Source organism: Narcine bancroftii, chromosome 7 (genome assembly GCF_036971445.1).
Source record: "Narcine bancroftii isolate sNarBan1 chromosome 7, sNarBan1.hap1, whole genome shotgun sequence".
NCBI classification, from domain to species: Eukaryota; Metazoa; Chordata; class Chondrichthyes; order Torpediniformes; family Narcinidae; genus Narcine; species Narcine bancroftii.
Window position 1 is genome coordinate 9,767,720 of NC_091475.1, and position 22,279 is coordinate 9,789,998.

General features: G+C 38.8%; 1 protein-coding gene and 1 long non-coding RNA gene across 13 annotated transcripts in view; one reads left to right on the forward strand and one right to left on the reverse strand.

Annotated features, from left to right (window-relative positions):
• Positions 1–22,279, forward strand: part of LOC138738492 (uncharacterized) — a 165,757-nt gene that overhangs the window by 18,226 nt on the left and 125,252 nt on the right. The window lies entirely within an intron of this gene.
• Positions 1–22,279, reverse strand: part of LOC138738491 (sorting nexin-9-like) — a 65,556-nt gene that overhangs the window by 10,235 nt on the left and 33,042 nt on the right. For 7 of the 8 annotated variants that reach the window (XM_069888780.1, XM_069888783.1, XM_069888778.1 and 4 more), the window contains 6 exons: positions 17,799–17,929; positions 16,976–17,076; positions 16,120–16,220; positions 8,939–9,016; positions 8,061–8,137; positions 7,685–7,774 (listed from right to left, as the gene is read on the reverse strand). In XM_069888780.1, the coding sequence (XP_069744881.1) occupies positions 7,685–7,774; positions 8,061–8,137; positions 8,939–9,016; positions 16,120–16,220; positions 16,976–17,076; positions 17,799–17,929 (578 nt within the window). The remainder of the gene's footprint in view (positions 1–7,684; positions 7,775–8,060; positions 8,138–8,938; positions 9,017–16,119; positions 16,221–16,975; positions 17,077–17,798; positions 17,930–22,279) is intronic. The other variant, XM_069888784.1, reaches the window with a different exon arrangement.

A 22,279-nucleotide genomic window follows, 5' to 3' on the forward strand; every position in this document is an offset into this window, starting at 1 on the left:
TCCTGGCCAGTATCATTTTAAACCACCTCTAGCATGGCTGACTGACTTTCACTTTAAACTAGCCTCAACAGTATGCATATGTTGTGTTTCTTTATTTTACTGGTTGGATCATCATCACACCAGATACCGAATTAAGCAACAAGGATTCATTATTGTTACACCAAAATCCATACATGGTGTTAAACTAACATTTTCTTTAATTTTGCTCTTCTTATTGTGTCACTCTGAGGAAAATTTTTCAACCATATGCTTTTATCTAATAGCTCACATTATTTCTCTATTTAAGTCTGTTACATTTTTGTTTCTTTCAGAAGTGTCCACAATAAAGATTAGATCAGGAATCATTTGTGCCAACATGATACTTATTTTTATTTATGTCAAAACCCTATTACTGTGGCGTGAGCGTGTTCTGATGCAATGTAGTAATGAGGTAGATGTAAAAGGTTGTGCTATGAAAGAAAGTGATATATTGTGTATGTTTTCCTTTTTCAATGTTTGTGCTGAAGGAGTTACCTTTACAATACTTTCCAGTTTTAATGTCCTTTTGCTCATCTATGAATTAACATACTTACTTAACTTTCATGAGACCACTATGGATAATGTTATCCAAATTGGAGCTGTGTAATAGTCATTTTAATACATCTTTGATAGGTAGATGGAAGTAGCTTATTTGTCCTACTTATTTATTCTGGAGAACTCGAAGTATGAGAGTAAAGGAGTAAGATCCCATCATTCAGCAAGAAATTTTGGAAAAATTGACATAATTATGGAACGAGTAAAAACACAAAGCTGGGAAAACTCAGCAGGTCAAAGAGTGTACTTTATAGAGTGAGGATACATAACTAATGTTTCACTGTTTGACCTGCTGAGTTTCTCCCAGCTTTGTGTTTTTAATTCAATCACTGTGTCTGGAGACTTTGTTTTACTATAATCATGGGACTAACAGATTTACACTGTGATATTACTAACACATTTATTCATATATTTATTAACAATATCTCACAATTTAAACCACAATGAATGTGGATGTCAATAAAAAATTACTATTGACAGTAACATTATAAAAGATAAATGATCAAAAAAGCATCACAAGCTTTTAATGGATAGCAAAACTATATTTGAAAATAAATTTCATTTTGGTTTTTTTTCAAAATCTATTTTCTTGTGTATTCTGTATTTTAATGATTTCATAGAGTAATCCTTAACTTTAACACTTTGGCTTCAATTTTGCAAAAGGAGAATAACAACGTAAGAAATAGGAGCAGGAGTCGGCCATCCAGCCCATTGGGCTTGAGCCACTATTCAATGTGGATCTGATGATCGGCTCATCTCCAACTACCTTTCCCCACATCCCTTAATTCCCTTACTCTGTAGAAATCTACCCAACCTTGTCTTAAATATTTTTACTGAGGGAGGCTCCACTGCTTCAATAGGCAGCAAATTCTACAGATTCACCACCCTCTGGGAAAAGGAGTTCCTCCTCATCTCTATCCTAAATTTACTACCCTGAATCTTGAGGTTACGTTCCTCCCCCCCCCCCCCACCAATGTAAACAACTTGCCTACCTCAGGGTATAGATGTTTCTGTGAGATATCCTCTCATTCTTCTAAATTCCAGCGAGTACAATGCAAGGTAACTCAATCTCTCCTCATAAGCCAATCCTTTCATCCTTGGATAAACAACAGGAGGAAACCCCAAAAGTATTTCCATCCTCACTGATGGTAGGGCCCAGCCTGAAAGGGCCAAAGACAAAGCTAAAGCATTTCGAGGCCTGCTCCACCAGATGCCCTGAATGGATAATCCATCTTGGCTTCCTACAGTCAGAGAAGCAATTTTCAGCCAATTCAGTTCACTCCACTTAATATTAAGAAAGGGCAAAGAGCACTGGTATTGGCAAAGGATCTGGGAGAAGCTCATTCCCAGCACAATTATGAAAACCTGCACCCTATAAATTTTCTTGTCCACTAAAAACTTTAAAAATTGAATTTGACTAATTATAACCCCATCAGTATACAATAAGACGTTGTACATTGTAATCAGCAATACTGTTAAATTGCACTGAATCACCAGGACCAGTCAGTTCCAGATTTTAATCACAACTTGACCCAAACATGGACCAAGAAATTTCAGGAGTGAAATTATAATGTCTGCTCTGGGCATCAAAACAGCACTGAATTGAATGTGGTTATCAAGTTACCTGGTTAAAATTGAAATAAATAGCAGGAAGGAGAAAACACTCGAATGGTTGGAGTCATACCTCAAAGGAAGGTTGTTGTGACGGTTGGAGATCAATCATTCCAAGACATCACTGTTGGAGTCACAGTTCCAGTCATCAATTACTTATCAATGACCTTCCTTCCATCATAAGGTTGGAAGTTAGGATAACTTTCTGCTGTTTATATAATTGTTTAGTCACATTCCTCATCATTACAAAGCAGCTCATGCCTGCATGTAACAGCCGAGGCAACTCTTTGGCATTGGGTGAGAAATTGGCTACAAAAGTAAGTTCCAAGCAATGGCCATTCACCACACATATTTTTATATACACACACGGTGGTTGATATCAGTAATGTGCTATTAGTCACGTCGGATACAATCTCTGTTTAAGAGAATAGACAGGTATTTAAATAGATAATGCAGACAAGGACAAGTATAGGCATTTGGAACTAGTGTGGCAGGTCAAAAAGGTTAGCATAAATGTAATAAATTGATGTTTTTGTGCTGTGCACAGTTTAACCACTTAACCATGATACTCAAGGAAGTTACTGTTACTGAATTTCCCACCATCTGGTGTGGTCACTGAACAGAAATACAACTGGACTATTCACATAAATATTGTGAATACAAGAGCAGGGTCAGAAACTGGGTATTCTGCAACAAGATTCACTTCCAGATAACCAAAGCCTTTGCACCAGCAAATCAGACGCATGGTTGGGTACTTTTCACTTGCCTGAATTATTGCAACTCCAGCAACATTCAAATCTACCCTGGACAAAACAACTTGTGATATTAGCAACTCATTCGTTAAAAACTTGAATATTTATTGCCTTCAACACCTTGGCATTGTGAATGCAGAATTACTCTCCTGTTACTCACTACGTTATCCTGACAGATCCTCCCAAAATCACAACCTATGCCATTATGAAGGACAAGGACAGCAAGTGCAGGTTCTTCCACAAGTAGCATATGATCCCTACTTCGAAATATATGTCAGTAGATCAAACTCCTGGAACTTCTACCCAACAATAATATGGAATATCTTCACTGGAAGAACCATTCTCAACAGGAGCCATATGGCCCACTTGGGGACCACAACACATTTAAAGGGGGGGGGGGGGGCATGGACTGAAATCATAACTTTTAAAATGTTTTTTTTGTGTAGTCAGTAGGATAAAAGTATCAACTACACTAACAACTGCTTCACTGGGAAAGGGGGCCCATAAATGTTGACCAGTGTCCTTAGAGGCCCATAGCCAATAAAAGGTTGTGAATGACTACATTAAGATGGTGGCTCATCACGACTTTCTGGAGGGAACTTAGGAATGCAAAATAAATTGTGCCCAAATTCCAAAATATTAATAAACAAAAATTGAACCCAACATGAAGAAGAACAATGGGGTGAGATAGCCCTCTATTGAAACCCTGCCCCAAAGACCAATGGCTACAGTTTTCTTCCAAAACTTCTTCAAGCACCCTGTATGATCATCTTTATTTAAATTAAATAATGGTTTTCCTCTTTGTAGTGTTGAATAAAAAAACCTCAACATTTATTTATGACCCAATTGAGAAAGAAGCAACTTGATCTAATTTTGGAAAATGAAGTGCGACAACTTGTGATGAGTGCCACGTGAAGAGCACTTCATGAACAATAAAGTGAGAAAATAGCATCCTTTAAAAAATGTACATCGGACCTTCTCAAAATTGTCCTGAAAGATTATATCTGGGTGAATGGATTCCATATATTCCTGAGCAGTTCTCAGTGCTTCATTATGTTCTGAGATTGTAATACTGAGTGTTGCAAAGCCACAATGCTACATTTCAATAATCTCCAAACATATTCCATTGGCTGGCTCATTGTGCTTTACATGAATTAGTTACACTAAATGCCCTATTATTCAGCAGAAGATTTTCATTCTTTCAAAGTGTACTAAAAACACACAGAAATGCTGGAGAAACTCAGCTGGTCTCACAGCTTTCCAAGGAGATAATTACCAATGTTTCAGGCCTGAGCCCTTCTTCAAGCAAAGAACAAGAAGGTGTCAGGATAAAGGCTGAAAAATGGCAGGGGGAGGAGTCCAGGCCAACAAAAGGTGTTAAATGGATATGATAAGAGGAAAGATGAGAATTGATTTGGGCTCTGTGAAAGGATGTACCTGTGCAGAAAACCTGCATCTGCTCTTTGCATTGCTCTAAAGAAAACCATTGATGATAACATTGAATACGATTAGTAGCAATGCACTCTGCTTTTAGAGAAATGGATTAACAGGGGGCATGGCCATGCTCAGGATCCAGATAGACGTAGGTTGGAAGAGCTCTCCTTTAAGATTGATTAAAAGACCAATTTAAAGTTGTCAAAATGAAAAATTCTTCTGTTAAAAAACATAAACTTGATAGATAGGAAGAACAAGGCCTAGAAAAATAAAACTGAAGCCAAAAGGTCACCAAGATTATTGACTGAAAAATCCACATCACCTGCCAATCAAAGTTGGACTCCGGCCACACATGAGGGCACACTTTACCACTGGCTCATTTAAATGACTTGGTGTCATCCTTGGCCAGAAGCCCAGCTCAAAATAGTATAAAACATCAATGCCTACCACATGTCTCTCTCTCTGTCTCATGGTTCAAGCCCTGGACATTGCTCTACACCAGGTCACTACTGTGGACATTGCTGGAGGAGTCACGAGTTAAACTACACTTAAGTTGAGGTGCAGTACTGCCATAGCTTGCAGAGATTGGTTCAGGGAATCAGGAGTGTGTTTGAAAGTCCCTGTCTGTGAAGTCTGTACACGTGTGGGAGCTTGTAGAAGACAGGCAACCAATGGTATCGGAGTCCAAGCTGGGTCCAATGTGAATGTCTACATAGTTGTTTAGTAGTAGAGTGATTAAGTATCGTTTGACGTTTTCCCCTGTTTGTCTCCCATGTGCTCAATAAAGTTATCTTTGATTGTGGGGGGAAAAAAGGTGGAGCTACAATGTCAACACAAACCCAAGGAAGTGAGGGATTGACAAAGGATATTCAAAAAAATGATGGAATCCATGGTGATTCTGAGTGGAAGATTCTCCAAGGTGGAAAATATACTAAAGGAAGTGGCAGAAAAAAATAACAGTGCTATTGATGACCTGAACAATTGGGTGGCCCAGGTTGGAACTGACTTGTTAATCACTCACAGACATCTAAAAACCCTGGAGGAAGATACAAAGAAGTGGAAAAAAGATAAACAACAGCTGCTGGATAAAATGGACCTCATGGAAAATTTCAGCAGGAAAAATTACGTCCAAATCATTGGGGCTAAGAGAAGACCGAGGGGAACAACCCAGTGAAATTCTTTGAAGATTGGATTCCACAAGTGTTAGGAGTGGAAAAATTCAAGTAGTAGAAAGAGCTCATTGGACCCTCAACCCCAGGAAAGCAAAGACCACAACCGGTCCTGGTAAGATTTTTGAGTTACCGGGATCGGGAAGTAACATTGAGAGCAGCAGTGAAGCAACCCAGAGAAAAAGGTGGCCCAGTCGAGAAGGAGGAAAGGTAGTAGCAGGGTGGATGATCTGACTTGAGGGAGTTAATAGCTCTGGAGAGGAGAATTCTTTTCAAAATGGAAGGGGTTCTTCCTTGGACAGCACTGCGGGCTTTTAGGGTCACTGTCAGAGTGGGGGCAATGTACATGTTCGTTAACAAGGGGAAATCACTTTATTGTATAAATAAGCACAAGGGTCTAAAGATAGAGCTGAATATGTACAAATATAAATATGAATAGAATACTAACATGTATCAGTTACAACATTAATGGGATAAACAGACTCAAAAATTAAGAGAGTTTTGGCACACTTAAAAAAATTCAAGGCAGATATTAGTTTTACTACAGGAAACACACCTTACAAACACAACAAATTCAAAAGGGATTGGATGGGACAAGTCATATCCTTCTCTTTTAATTCCAAAGCAAGGGGGATAGCAATTTTAATAAATAAAAATATACCGGTGTTGATCAAAGGTATATCCATTAACCCAGTGGAAAGATTTGGAATGGCACATTTTCGGATATATGCAGAATACTGGATACTCATGAACATAATATGCTCCAAATTTCAATGATGAATCCTTTATACAAAATGTCTTCTTAAAAATAGTGGAGAATAGAGGAGGTTTTAAATTTTTGCTTGGATCCAGTCCTGGATAGATCAGCAAGGAGAGTGACAAAGGCTGCGGAAGTTACTCTATCTTTTATGAAAGATTTAAAATTGATAGATGTGTAGAGACAGTTACACCCCACAACAAGAGATTATTCATTCTACTCAAACTTTTACGACTCCTATAGAAAAATAGACCTATTTTTAATGACTGCACAATAGAAAAACAAAGTGGTTGAAACAGAATATTTAACCAGACTGCTTTCTGACCACACACCTCTGGCATTAACAATAATGATACCTGAGAGGCAAGAGAGTGTCTACAGATGGCGTCTTAATCCGACACCGTTGAGAAGGACAGATTTCAAATGGAACAAATGGAATTGTTTTGTGAAACAAATAAACCCTCCACCAATGATAGTTTCCAATCATTAAAAGCTTACCCGAGGGGAAAGATAATTTCATATACAAAAAAGAAGGAATGATTGGGCAAGATTGAAGGAAATTGTAGTCACCCTGGTTAAGAAGAAGAAGAACGGGACCATTAGAGGGCGCACAAAATCAGTGAACCGGTGCGGACTCGAAAGGCCAACATGGCCTGTTTCCGCTCCGTAAATGGTTATATGGAAAGGCAAGAGAAAGAAAGATCAGAATTAGAAAAAGAGTACCAAAAAATGAGTTTGAAAGAAAAATATAAAACTTTGGTAAATAAAAAATTGAAGTACAATACATTACAAACATATAGAATAGAAAAAAGCTTTTAAAGTCAAAGCAGAAGTATTATAAATTGGGAGATAGAGTACATAAAGTTTTGTCATGGCAACTAAAGGCAGGAGACATCAAGGATGATAAATGTAATTCAAACAGAGCCTGACAAATCAACATGCAATCAAAAGCAAATTGTTGATAATTTTAAACAATATTATACAAAGCTATACAAATCAGATTTGATAGGGGATGCTATTGAAATAGATGGATTTCTCTCAGTAATTGAGCTGCTAAAACTGAAAGATAGCGATCAGAAGGAATTAGATGCCCCCTTCACTGGAGAAGAGATTGAAAAAGCCCTGAGTACATTACAGGCAAATAGGTTACTGGTAAAGGATGGTTTCCCACCTGAGTTTTATAGACAATTTAAAGAAATAGATTCTCAGGCATCTGTTTTACTCACTTAATTAGACAGGGAAGTATCTGGCTAATGGTTCTCTAGTGATTACTGTTGGAAACTGAGCTGTAATTATATTTTAATAGGAGTATAAATATTAACATTCATAGACATCCTCAGTAATTGAACACGTTTTGTAGCTCAAAACAAATTCAGGCAGTGACTAACCTTGAGGACTCTTATCATATCGGGATATAAATTCAGCAGTCCTTTGTACTCTTTACTGATCTCAGTCAGACTGTGAACGTCTTGCTTTGGCTACAAGACAAAAAAAGTATGGCTGTTACTTCTCATTATGGCATTAAACATTTCTGAAGACAATTTTACAAAAAGCAAAGTTTTTTTAAAATTATTTTATTTCAAGATTTTCAAACTCAATTTCCAGTAATTAATCACAAATTAGTTATCCATTATATACAAAATTTGTCGTTGAGTCCAAGCCATTTATCCCCCTCCCCACACCCAACAGACCACAATTACAACAAAAAGCAAAATTAACAATAACTGAATAATCAAATAATTATATTTAATGAGTCCAATTTACCTGATCAAAATGAAGATTCCCAATGTCTTCATATGTTTTTCCAACAAATGATAAAGCGTTTCTCATTGAGTCTTTCCCTTTGAAAATTGATAAATAAAGTGAATTGCTGCTCTGAGAATTTATTTTGCTATGTACATCATTTTAATGCCACATTGATTTAAAATCCTGTAGTTGTACCATTGATTCTTAGTATGCTTTTACTTAGCAGAAATTCTAGCTCCAGCTTAAAAGCAAGTTAAACAGATATGTTGTATTACAAATGTAATTGCTTAAGGCTCCAGGGATTTCTATTTCGGCATTGTATACAAATTAGTTACAGGGATAGTATGAAATAGTTATTTCACAACCTTCATTTGGCTACGAAGATACTGCTCAAAGTTAATGGCTTTTTTTTTAAAAGTGAATCAGTCATTTTATTAATCTCTTCCAAACCTCTCTCCAACCGACACCATAAAAAACATTTTTGTTTAAAATGATGATTTCAGACCATGGCCATCCTTAAATGTGCTGTGGGCTCCCCTTAAATCAGCCCAGGTGGGAATGGCTGGTCTATAATATATAGAAAAGTTTCAAGGACCTATTAGATAAATAAACTTTATTTATTTTCGAACAGAGGTTAGGATTTGGTTGACTCGTATCATAACTAAATTTGGCATGTTTGAAAAGTACAATTAATGGGTTTAAGAGTCCAGAAAGTAGGAAAAAATAAAGCCAAGTCAACCAAGGTTCACCCAAAATGTTTGCTGCAAGTACATGGATATGTATTGCGTACTATTTGTGATGGTTCATGTGTCTGTTTAAGATAAACACCACAATTTTTATTTGTAAATGAAATATTAATGTTACTAGATTGAAACTAAGTCAGGGTGCTCTTTTACCATGATAGGTGCTTTTACCAAATGATGCTGACAGTTCCGAGAAAGCTCTTCCTATTTTGATATATTCAAACTTCAATGCTGAAAAAAACAATTTCAACAATTATATAATTTAAAGCATCCAACTAAAATGATTGACATTTTGACACATTGACCACCGCCAGTGGGCTGATCTCGCCTCAAACCGTGCATCTTGGCGCCTCACAGTTCGGCGGGCAGCAACCTCCTTGGAAGAAGACCGCAGAGCCCACCTCACTGACAAAAGACAAAGGAGGAAAAACCCAACACCCAACCCCAACCAACAAATTTTCCCCTGCAACCGTGTCTGTCAGACTTGTCAGCCACAAACGAGCCTGCAGCTGACGTGGACATTTACCCCTCCATAAATCTTCATCCGCGAAGCCAAGCCAAAGAATGTATTAAAGCAATAGATTAATCCAAATATGCACAGCTATGATTTTATTTTAGCACCAGTGGTTACTTCAACCATAATGTAACAGTAAGAAATATACAGTGACGTTTTCTCGTGGCTGAGCAGCCTCACGTACAATGTTATCATTGTTTAGTTGCTTGCCTAATGGAACCAGAAGATGAACCACATTCTTTATTGACAGCTCCTATGTGAATAGCAGTAAGCCTTCTGCTTTCAAGAACACAATAATTAGTTCGCCAAATTAACAGGAGGGATGGGTATGAGTAGAAGTGACCCTCTTCCTCAAAGTTTAGCTAGAAGCAGGCATCCAGTCGGGGTAGACCTGCTTTAAAAAAACTGTCAAGGGGGAAAGGCAATTTTTGGGGTGTAAAGTCTGAATGAAAGGATTTGTTCTGAATGTTTTGAGGGAAGTGGACAAAGAGGTGTTAAAATTGTTCAGATAAGTGAGGTCGAGTAATTTCGTTCTTTGCTTAAAAATCATTTCAGAAGGCTTTCCAATTTGTATTTTCACTAAGTTTTTCTGACGGTCTTATCCCTTCACTACGAACAACACAAAAACTTGCCCTTGGCTAGCAGTGAAAGACAATGATGCGATGTTGGATTTGGACCTCGCTGGCTGGGTCGGACCCTTTCAAGCTGCCGTGTGAGTGGGGCGCTATCCGGGCAAATTGCCCAGTTAATCCCACTTTACACGGCAGCTTGAAAGGGCCTAATGATGTAATAATGTCGCGTGGCATATTTTCCAGGCTATGTTTGCAACTACCATCTTAATTTTGGAAATTCTAGGATTAGAGCTACTGGGTTTAAGGATGCTGATAGTCAAGTCCAAGTAGTACCATTCTGAACTGTTTTTGTGAGTTGCACTTATAAGACAAAGGTAAAACCCATGGACGCTGAACTCATATTAATGATGATCAGGCCTTAATTCGGCCCAGTTCTCATCTAATTAACAACTATTAGCCACTTTTATAGGAGGTCTGCCACATTCAAATACATTCCACAAATATTTCTACAGAGTTGTACTTGAATGGTGTTGATTGCAAGTTCAAATATAGTACTTACTTTATACATTTATCCTATTAGTAAATTATTTTACATTGACATAGATTTTTTTTTTCACACTCGAATCCAAATCTAGCATGAATAATAAAGGCTAGACTCCTTTGTATGTCACACGGTAACTGATGAATGCACTAAGACAAACATCTAATACACCATTTTTCATCATGTTCATCACCAGATTTATATTTGTGATGGAAAAATTAACATCTTACATTTTTATAGTTCCCTTTGTGATCTCAGGACACCATTAAATATTTCAAAACCACTGAATTTGTCACTGCTATAACATAGGAATTTAATAGTCCACTTAGTCATGCTTGAATCTCTGTATCCCATTGCATGATCCTGCCATTGTATTTAAACAGCCTAAAACACCCTTTTATTTATTTTTTTTATATATATTTTTTTTTACACACACAAACCTACACATAGTTGAACACATGACTGCCTTAACACTTTTCCAATTTTTTGTAACACAATGGAACAGTTCTATGGTTTCAGTGTCACTTATGAAAAGTTAAGGCATCTTCTACGAAGTCACCAAGAACCTTTAATTTAATTTGCACTCAGCATCATTTCTTCCTCTTTGATCTACACTGTCTCTAAATTTCTGGATCTCAACAATGTGGGATTTTTGTGAACTTCAACAGAAGGGGCACGTCAACACATTTTCAGGGGTAACTCAGTTCCAGTGCAGGAACTAGTCCAGAAATTAACAACACAAGGAAAAGCAGTGGGAGCTGACAAAAATTAGTAGTGGCAGACAAACAAGAGCTTGTAAGTGAATATAGAGGAGGTAAGTGTGGTAAGAAAAACAGTGGGAAAAGTTAACAAGGGAGCAAAATTTTAAGAACTGCTGAAATAAAAGAAGAAAATGTTCATACAGTACCCAAGTAAATTCATGTCTTGGGTGTCTGAAGTTTAACAAAGTTCAAATCAGAGCTTGTAAAAGCATTTCATTTTTTTTAATATATAGTGCCTATTTATTTTAAATGGTCGAGAGGAAATGAAGTGAATAAATCAAGAAAAATAAGGATCAGGTAGATTTGATGCAGGAGAAATGATGAAACCAAGAAATAGGGAGGGCACGAAGAATGCCATCGAGATAGATCTGACCAGGAATAAATGGAGGTAATTGGAGAAAGCACTGCTAATGGGGAATTCCGGAGGAAGTCACCAGTAAGTGGGGAGATTGGGAAGGACACAACAACCTATACTTATCTCAGGAATTTAGTTTTCTTAAAATTATAGTAGCTTGTTCATGTGAACATAGATGTTTTCATGTGGGGAATTCTAACCTCAAATCTTGTGAAGAATTCAAAAATATCCTGTTGATGGGGAGTCTTGGCCATTTAGAACCATAGAACATAACAGCACAGAAACAGGCCACTCAGCCCTTTGTGTGTGCGGAACTATTTTTCTGCCTAGTCCCACTGACCTGCACCCAATACCTAGCCCTCCATACCCCTCACATCCATGAATCTGTCCAAATTCTTCAAGGTTAAAATTGAGCCCGCATTCACTACTTCAGCTGGAAGCTTGTTCCATACTCCCACCGCTTTCTATGAAGTGTTCCCCTTTCTCCTTTAACCCAGGTCCTCTGATTTGTATCTTACCCAGCCTCAGTGGAAAAAACCTACTTGCATTGACTCTATCTATATCCATCATAATTTTGTATATCTCAAACAAATCTCCCCTCATTCTTCTACTCTCCAGGGAATTAAGTCCTAAGCTGTTTAACCTTTTCCTATAACTCAGTTCCTGAAGTCCTGACAACCTCCTAATTAATCTTCTCTGCCCTCTTCCTATCTTATTGATATCCTTCCTGTTGTTAGGTGACAAAAACTGCACACAATATTCCAAATTTGGCCTCACCAATGTCTTGTACAACTTTACCAAAACATCCCAACTCATGTACTCAATACTTTGATTTATGAAGGCCAAGATGCCAAAAGCTCTCTTTGCAATCCTATCTATGACACCACTTTCAGGGAACTATCAATCTGTATTCCCAGATCCCTTTGTTCTACCACACCACTCAGTGCCCTACCATTTACCGAGAATGTCCTTTCTTGGTTTGTCTTTTCAAAATGCATCACCTCACCCTTGTCTGAATAAATTCCATCTGCCATTTTTTCAGCCCAGTTTTCCAGCTGGTCCAGATCCCTCTGCAAGTTTTGAGACCTTTCCTTGCAGTCCACAACACCTCCAATCTTTGTGTCACCTGCAAACATGCTGATCCAATTTACCACATGATCATCCAGATAACTGATATAGATGACAAACAACGATGATCCTAGTGAGAAAAATGGCTGGAGATGATTAAACTATCACCATTCTGTGAAAGGTGATGGAATGTGAAATATGTAGATTAGAGCTTGAGAATAGACAGTACTAACTAGTGGGCCACTTTCTTATCAGAAGCCTCAAGGATAAAGGAGTCTGGTTCGGACTGGCACGGTGACCTAGGGTACCCCACAGTAACCACTGAACTTTCTTAATGAAGACATGAATATTAACTTAGACGCCCATAAGGATGGGACTGCCTAATTAACATAACATGCGATGTATGATGAGGGAGGGACTGTGTGGTATCTGCAGGAATGGAAGGGAAAATGGAAAGGTTGTAAGGTATTGAAATTCCGATTGGAAGAGACTAAAAGGAGGGGGGGTGATGTTAAGCACGGGACTGTACAAAAGAGTGATGATTCTGGACCTCTGGTGTGTCACCCAGCTCTGCAGACCCGAAATAAAGCTGAACTTGTTCTCCAAGACTTTGTCTCCAGAGTAGTGATTGTGAACACTTTATATTTCACACTAGCACAACCTCTGAGGCAAACCATTCTGAGAAGCATTCATCCACCACCACTCTCTCATATAGCCAATATTGAAACCAGTTTACTACCTCACCTTGAATACATAGCATCTGAACCTTTTGGTCTAACTCCCATGTGGGAACATCCTCATGTAAAGAACATCCACAGCCTTTCCTTTGTCAACTTTCCTTGTAACCACCTCGTAAAACTCTAAGATTGGTTAAGCATGACATACCATGCACAAAGCCATGTTGACCATCCATAAACAGTCTCTGGCTATCCAAATACAGGTACACAATCCTTTATCCGGAACCCTTGGGGGAACACTGTGTTCTGAATTTTGGATTTTTCCGGATTTTGGAAAGCCCACCCGAATTGTGCTGCCTATCCACCCCCACCCCCTTCCACTCACCAGGCAGTTTCCCCCAATGGCCATCTCCCCCGACCGCCCGTCCCTCGGCCGCCTCCCCCGACCCCACTTGCCGGATTTTAGGTGTCTGGATAAAGGATTGTGTACCTGTACTTGTATACCCAAACCCACTACTGACATCAGGCTCAGTGGTGTGATGGGTATATTATACTTTATATTATATATAAATATATTTTTAAAGTAGATAGATTGTGGGAGTTTAGTGTAGGTCACAAAAAAAAACAAACACCACAAAACAGATCTCATTTAAAATGCAAGAGCTTTGCTGAAAGTGAGACACTGAGAGCCTTTGGAAAAACAATAAAAACTCTTTTGGAAATGCTTTGCTAAGGAACTTCAAAAGCAGGTGCAAATGAAACAGTCCATGCTCAGAGGCTGATAAGATCTTTCAAAGACTGGGTCTGGAGCCCTGCAGGAAGGTATGTGGTTTTGAAAGCAGAGAGAGAGAGGAGAAAAAAAACTGACTTCTGCAGTGGCTTTTGGAAGCTTGTTGAAACCCCATTTGGAAGATGGGTTGTGAGTTCTGAGTTCAGTCTGGTGGAAACCCCTGTGATCCTTACAAGAGGAAATGGCTGGCTAGAGCGTTTCTCCTGAAATAAGGGAAACAAGAGGAACTCTGTGGTGACCTGGAAGAAGAGGCTATCATTTGGAAAACCCTGATGGGCAAGTTTCTTCGGCAAGATGCTGAAGTGACTGATAAATCAGTTTGTGCGTGTCCAATGAACAACAAATCGCTCTCTGAAACCAACAAGAACCTTCCTGAGCGGTAACCAATTACCTATAAACACCAAAATCCATAAATGTTAAATTCTGTACACAGTATAAGAAATGCCTGATACCGGTGAATTTGGAGGAGTGAGAAGTGAGATTGGACTGTGATTCAAAGAACTTTCCTGAATATATACATATTACATATGTGTGTGCCTAGAATTAGGAGGAGGTTAGGTTAATAGTAATAAGTTAACAATTGATCCTGATTTTATATTTAAAGAAAATTAAAAGTAACTTTTGTTTAAGTAACCATTTATCTTGGTGAATTTATCTTGCTGCTGGGTTTTGGGGTCCTCTGGGCCCATAGCAACTCTCTTTAATTTCCACCTTTACTTTTGGAGCCTTTTTTAAACAACGGAACAACATGAGCTCCCCTCCAATCCTCCAGCACCTCACCAGAGGCTAAGAACATTTTAAATCTTTCTGCCAGAGAGCCCTTGCATTTTCTACACTAGCCTCCCTCAAGGTCCGAGAGAATATCTTGCCAGGTCCTGAGATTTATCCAGACTTTGCTTTAAAACAGCTAGTACCTCCTCCTCTTTAATCTGTATTGCTTCCATGACTGCACTGCTTTTGTTCCTAACTCCCTTTGATTCTGTGCTAGAATCTTGAGTAAATACTGATTTTTAAAAAACATATAAGATCTCCCCCTACTCTTTTGGCTTCATACAAAGCTGACCACTCTGATCATCAAGGGAACTAAGTTTGTCCCTTACTATTCTTTTGCTCTTAATATACCTGTAAATCCTTTGTATTTTCCTTCACATTGTCTGCCAAAGCAACCTCGTGTCATCTTTTAGCCTTCCTGATTTCATTCTTAAGGTTTTTCTTGCATTTTTAAAAAAAACTCCTCGAGAACCTCATTTATTCCACGTTGCCCATACCTGTTATACACTTCTCTCTTCTTCCAAACCAGATCCCCAATATCTCTCAAAAACCAAGGTTCCCTATGCCTGTTAACTTTGCCTTTCATCCTGACAGGAACGTTTTCAAAATTTCACCTTTGAAGGTCTTCCACTTACCTTGCACATCCTTGCCCGAAAACAACTTATCTCAATCCACACATCCTGGATTGTTTCTCATTTCCTCAAAATTGGCCTTTCTCTAATTTAGAATCTCAACCTGAAGCCCAGACCTATCTTTCTCCAAAATTAAGTTCAAACCAATGGCATTATGATCACTGGACCCAAAACATTCCTCTACACATACTTGTCACCCACCTTGTCTCATTCCTTAATTGGCATAGTGGAGGAAAGTAGCACAGATGGATTCAAGGGGAAGACCACTGAGTACAAGAGGAGAAAGGAATAAAAGATTATGATCAAGGGTAGGAGCAAGATCATATGAAACAAATACCAGCAAAGGCTGGTTGGCCTGAATAACCTATTTCTGCATGTAAAGTTCCACACTAGGTTGCAGAAAAAATGTAGACAAAGGTTTAAATATTTATTAATTTCATACCAAATCCAACTCTCCTGCATCTTCACATAAGAATAGAACATTAATGTTGAATGAGAAAACCAATGCTGTTATCGTGTTTATCCCCTCTTGTATTGAATGAAGCTGGATTCCAAACCATTAGTAGTCTTAGTTCCATGACCAGGAGATACTTGCACCAGGTGTACATACCAAAGATACCATTTTCACTTTTGATATGGATTAATATACATACTTCCTGTGCACCGCACCATATATTCTTCAGTCGCTGTTATAAGATTTTGGACACTTTCCCCCATACACTTGGCAAAGGTCAAACATTTTTCTGCTTCTTCTCTTTAAATTAAAAAAGAAACAATCTGTCAACAAATATAAAGAGCTAATCATATTTAACATTGCAAAATACATTAAAGCGTAATTTAATTTCAATATCTAAATATTTATTAATGCTTTTACTTTCTTCCTCATACAACATGAATGAACACTCTGTCCTGGGAATGGAACACAACATATTGACAACTTCACGTACGTGCAATTTAATTAAACATTCAAACCTCCCCGTACGACCTGAACCAAAGGATCACGAAAGATCTGTCTGCACCGTGCTAACAGACCTTTTTTTTTTGACTAATGCAACTGTGAATATTATCCACATTTTTTTATAAATTATCTTTATTTCTCTGTGGTATTTTAATTGTACTTATTGTTTGTTGGTGAATTTTATGTAACCATAAAAACATTTTCAAAAATAGGAACAGGAGTAGGCCTTCCGGCCCGTCGAGCCTGCTCCGCCATTCAATAAGATCATGGCTGATCTGACCATTGACTCAACTCCCCTATGTAGCTGCAGCAAATAAGGATTTTGATGCATATTTACACTGTACTCATGTATATGACAATAAACTCATTGTTATCATCAAATGAATCTCAATGGACCAGACAAAATTTGGATGCTTGGTTTTATTGTTAGCTAATTTTAAAAAAATGTAATCCTTTTATTTCGTTCTATAAAAATATGGCAATTTGACAACTGATTGCTTTTGTAAAATTTTTGACCAACAAGTTTCTACCTATGCACAGATTAAACCTACCTATCGAGCAGCCTAAATTCTGTCGACGGCATAATTTCAGAGAATATCATTCCTCCAACTGCTTCATCTTTCTCGGCAATTCTCTTACCAGTTTTCCACTCCTGGAAGGAACAATGCTACAATTTTATATGTTCAAAAATCAGAGCAATGTTAATATCTCAAAGCCCGTATGGCTGAAGGATCAGTGACCACAAGAGGACAAGGCGTCAATCTGCGTTTTGCCATATTTCCAGTGCTGTTAATTTTTTAAAAATTCCATAACTTTTTGATGAAATTATTATGCTTATTAGAGTTGTAGAATATTCTATCATTTTTGGCATCCAATGGGGTAATCAAATACTGCACAGTATGACAGAAAGCAGAGAACAGATGTAAAATGAATCTCAAATCTCTCTCTTTTAAACATTCTCAGATAAATGTTGGTATTGACACTGTTAATGATATGGATCAAAGATTGGTCCTCATTCCAATTTCTTTCTATTTTGGGATGGTAATACAGTCATTGTTGCCTTATAAACTCCAAGCATGATAGTTTGGATTAGTTTAGATAGGTTTCACTTCTATGGTAATAAATACTTGATGTACTATTGTCGACAATAGTGCTGTTTTAGGCATTTTCTAAAATAACCTGTAAAAAAAATATAAAACTTCCCATGTATGCTATGCAAGTCATTTTTTTTTTGGTGTGTGCATGCAAGATCAGACTATCACAGTAGTTTTAAAGAAGCAAGTGATAAATCTGTGAAACTTGTAGTTTAAAAAAAAATCAAGGTTGGGGTTGTTTCTTCAAGATGGCTTTATTTAAAAAAAATTACTCACTTACTTTTTCATCTGTTTTTCTGATAAAATGTTGGAAAATTTCACTCTGGGAAATCACAGGGTGACGAGATATGCGGTTTATCCAGGACTGCAGTCTACGCATTCGGGCCTGAATAAAGTCTTCACTAAACCGCCCTAAAAATTGAAAACAATCAAAGGCAACTTTTCAAAAGCATACCATTTCACAAGCTAACGGTCAATTGATAATATATTCACAGAATCAATCTATTACATTGACTTCCTAAGACTGTAGAAAAGATAAAGAAATGTAAAATTGGTTTTACCAAAATTGGTTCACAGGTTTACCGATACTGTATTAGCATTGACACAGAGTAGTTAAAGGGAAGAAAACCCAGAAGATAAATAAAAGTAATGTTACTTGTGGGGCACCACAGGGATAATTCCTACCTTCAAGTTTTCAAGACGTATATTAATATATTGAATGAAAGAGTGGAGCATAGTTACATGTGCTGATTTTGTACAGCTAGGGTTGAAAGTGATCAGGGAGGGGTATGTAAAGAGTCAAAGACAGGCCAAGCAAAAAGGCAGGAAGATGAGACGTAGAACAATATGGGAAAATGTAGGGTAGGAATCTAGTAAATGTTGGTGTGCAGAGGCAGGTATTCATGAAATTCAGAGGGCAACCATGAAAATTTAATAATGCTGACCTCTACGAACCTATTCTATTATCACTTTCCCTCCCATACAGATCACAGATCTCCATTTTTCTTACATCCAAGTATCTACAAGATTTTGAAATGCTCCTATTGTACCAGCCTCCACCAACACCTGCAGCAGTGCACTGCAGGCACCCAAGACTCTATGTAAAAAAAAACCTATCTCTTCCCTAAACTTCCGTTCACTCACAACAAACTGATGTCCTCTGGTATTGGCCATTACCACCCTGGAAAAAAAAGTTCTGGCAGTCTACCTTATCTTTGTTTTTCATAATCTTACGCACCTCCATTGTTGCCTCTCATTCTTCATCGCTCCAAAGAGAAAAGCCCTAGCTTGTTCAACACAAGAAATATTATCCAATCCACGAAGCATCCAGATAAATCTCCTCTGCATCTTCTCCAAACCTTGCACATCTTTCCTATAATAAGACAATGGACCTGAACCCAATACTCCAAGTGTGGCCTAACCAGGTTCTTACAGAGTTGCAACATTACCTCTTAGCTTCTGAACTCAATCTCCTGACAAATGAAGGACAGCACGCCATACGCCTGAACCACCCTATCAACTTGCAGTGCAAGTCACAGAGCCATACAGCATGGTTCAGCTCACCAAATGCTTGCCAACCATTAACCACCCATTTACAGTAATCCTACACTAATCCTGTTTTTATTCTTCCCACACACTCATCGACTTCCCCAGACTCTAACACTCATCTATATACATAGGATAACTTACAGTGGCTAATTAAATTAGTAACAGCACCTTATTGTTCTATTTCCAATATTTTATGTTGGATCTCCCCAAGTTCTTTCCAAAATGCATCATTTCATGTTTCTCTATATTACATTTTATCTATGGTCTAACAGTTCATTTCTTGACATTTTTCTCCTGAAGTTTGCATTTAACCTTCTCACTGTTTACAACATTATTTGCACAATTTATTCATGAATTCTCTGAATTCTTGCGATGTGTGGGTGATATGTATAAATACAGGAATGACATCATGTACAACTAGGCATAAAATTTCAGTTGTTTCAATTGTACACTGTCTAATAACAGTTTCACACAATGGAAGTTTATAATCACAAAATTCCATTCATTCAATTACTTATTAGAACAGGGGTTCCCAACTTGGGGTACATGTACCCCCAGTGGTACATTTGCACCTTTCAGGAGATACATTGGGTCTAAAAGAATAACCACTACTCAACAATATATGGTGTTGTAATCTGCAGTTGTAATTTTTAGGGGTACACGGGAACCCAAAAAAATGCCCAAGGGGTACAGAGGAACAAAAAGGTTGGGAACCCCTGTATTAGAACTTCAATCTGAGGGGAAATGGCAAAGGAAACAAGTCCAAACTTAACCGTGCAAGATAAAAATAGAAAATGCTGGTAACCAGTTGGGGAGCATCTGTGGAAAGAGAAACAGTTAATATTTTAGGTCCAGAACCCTTTCTTTAATTCAGATTTCAAGCATCTGCAATTTTTAAAAAATGAATGAGCTCTGAGTATCAGAACTACTGAGACCGAGGAGCCTTATTTTTAAATGTTTCCAGTTAATATATTTTTTGAAGATGCTATTTAATTAAATATTTAAATGTTAAAACTCTTTAAAACCTTGTAGTGTCAAATCTTTTCTGTTGGAAAATGACTGTTAAAGTCACTTCCAGCCTTAACAGAAACTAGAAACTTCATCTGTTTGATTGGTTCATAAAACTTGTCAGCTCATTCCTGCCTAAGGACTTGTTGCCATTTAAGCCTTGTGATCAACTTCAAGAAGGCCCAGCAAGAATACATGTTGGCATCTGGCCCAAGAAAGTGAGGGGACTTCATTTGACGTTAAATGAAAAGACTTTGATACCGAGCAGGAGGCCGGGTCCAACACAATCCGATCTAATGTCATTGTGTGGCCTTGTAAATGATTATTGGGTTATATCAAAAAATAGTTTTTGTCCTTCAAGGACAGACAGCTGGGTACTCACCTGGTTAATGGACTGCTCACTTACAGTGCTGTGTGCCGAGTAACGGCATGTTGGTTTGCTGGGCCTCCTGCCAGAAGGCGTGGGACTCTCACTATGTTTAATTTAAATCATTTAAACCGGTCCCATGGATTGGCGGCAAACTCACAATGATGTCACCACATCGTCCCATGGAGCCCAGGACGTGAGGTGTATAAAGGAAGCATGTCAAGCCCAATTAAACAGTCTTGTGTTGACTAACCTGGTGTATGTGTACTGCTTTAGTAGCTCTACTGAAGTAGTCGCTACATGCAAGTTCCAGAGAAACTTAATGAGTGAGGAAAAAGATCCATTGCAGGATGCATGGTCTGTTTCATGCAACAGCCAAGGGTCAATTCCATGAGCCCATAAACAATCTGCCAGAGGGACTCAGCGGGTGGGGCAGCATCAGTCAGAGGTTGTGGGGGGTGACAATTTTTCAGGTCCCTGCATCGGAACTGAGAGGGCAAAGAGAAGATAACCAGTATAAAGAGGAGAGAGGTGAGGGGTGAGAGAGACGCCAACAAGTGATGGGTGGACCAAAGCAGGGTGAGAGATGATTGGAAAATGGAGCCTGGAGTTAGAGGAGGAAGAAGGGTGGAGCATTGGTACGGTTTGCTATTTCACAAGCATAATTTCCCATAATGCATGACATACAATCTTGTTGCAAATATATAATACTGTCATTTATGCAAGTTCAACCTCATTTCAATTGGTGGGGGGGGGGTGGTGGGCAGGGGAGGAGCACAGGCAACAGGCCCATGAGCCTGTGCTCCTCCCCCAACCATTTTATTCAGGTGCTTGTCTGCTTTTTTCTGAATCCTTGACAAAGGGCTCAGACCTAAAACAGTGGGTTGCTTGACTTGTTGAGTTTCTCCAGCATTTTTGTGCATACAGGTACACAATTCTCCATCCAGAAAGCTCCAAAAGCCAGCATTTTTTTCCTCTGGTGCTGGTACAGCGAGGGGGGGGGGGTGGGAAGAGAGAAAGAGAGCACGAGTGCACACACAGAGTGACAAGGTTAGGTGGGGAGGGGGAAAGACATGGCAGTGCGATGAGGTTGGGCAGGGATGGGGAAGATACAGCAGCGCAACTAGGTTGGGCGGGGAGGGGGAAGATACAACAGTTCAACTTGGATGGGCGAGGGGGAGAGAGATGGCAGCGCGACTTGGGCTGGCAAGGTGGGAGAGAGATGGCAGTGCGATTCGGGTGGGCAAGGGGGAGAGAGCAGCAGCGCAACTCGGTTGGGGGGGAAAGATGGCAGCACGACTTGGGCGGGTTGGAAGAGGAAGAGAGACGGCAGCATGACTGGAAGGGGGTGGATATGGCAGCGCAATTCGGGTAGGCTTAAACCCGGGGCAGCTGGTTTTTGTTCTGAAATTCGGAAAAATCTGAAATTCAGAACACATCAAGGGTTCTGCATAAAGGATTGTGTAACTGTACTCTTCTTTTCTCTTTGGCTTGGCTTCGCGGACGAAGATTTATGGAGGGGGTAAACTGTACTACAATCATAGCATCTGCCGACTTCTTTGTTTAACTCCTCTCAATTGCACCTCAATCAATAAAGTGAATCAAACTGAATTATATTTGTTCATTTCTGTCACAGGTATAACTAAATCTTGTAATTTTCAAATTGTCATATTCATAAAGGCAATATTAATGACGGTAGTCAGCCTGAAGAAAACTGAGGTCCTCCATCAGCCAGCTCCCCACCATGACTACCAACCCCCCCACATCTCCATCGGGCACACAAAACTCAAAACGGTCAACCAGTTTACCTATCTTGGCTGCACCATTTCATCGGATGC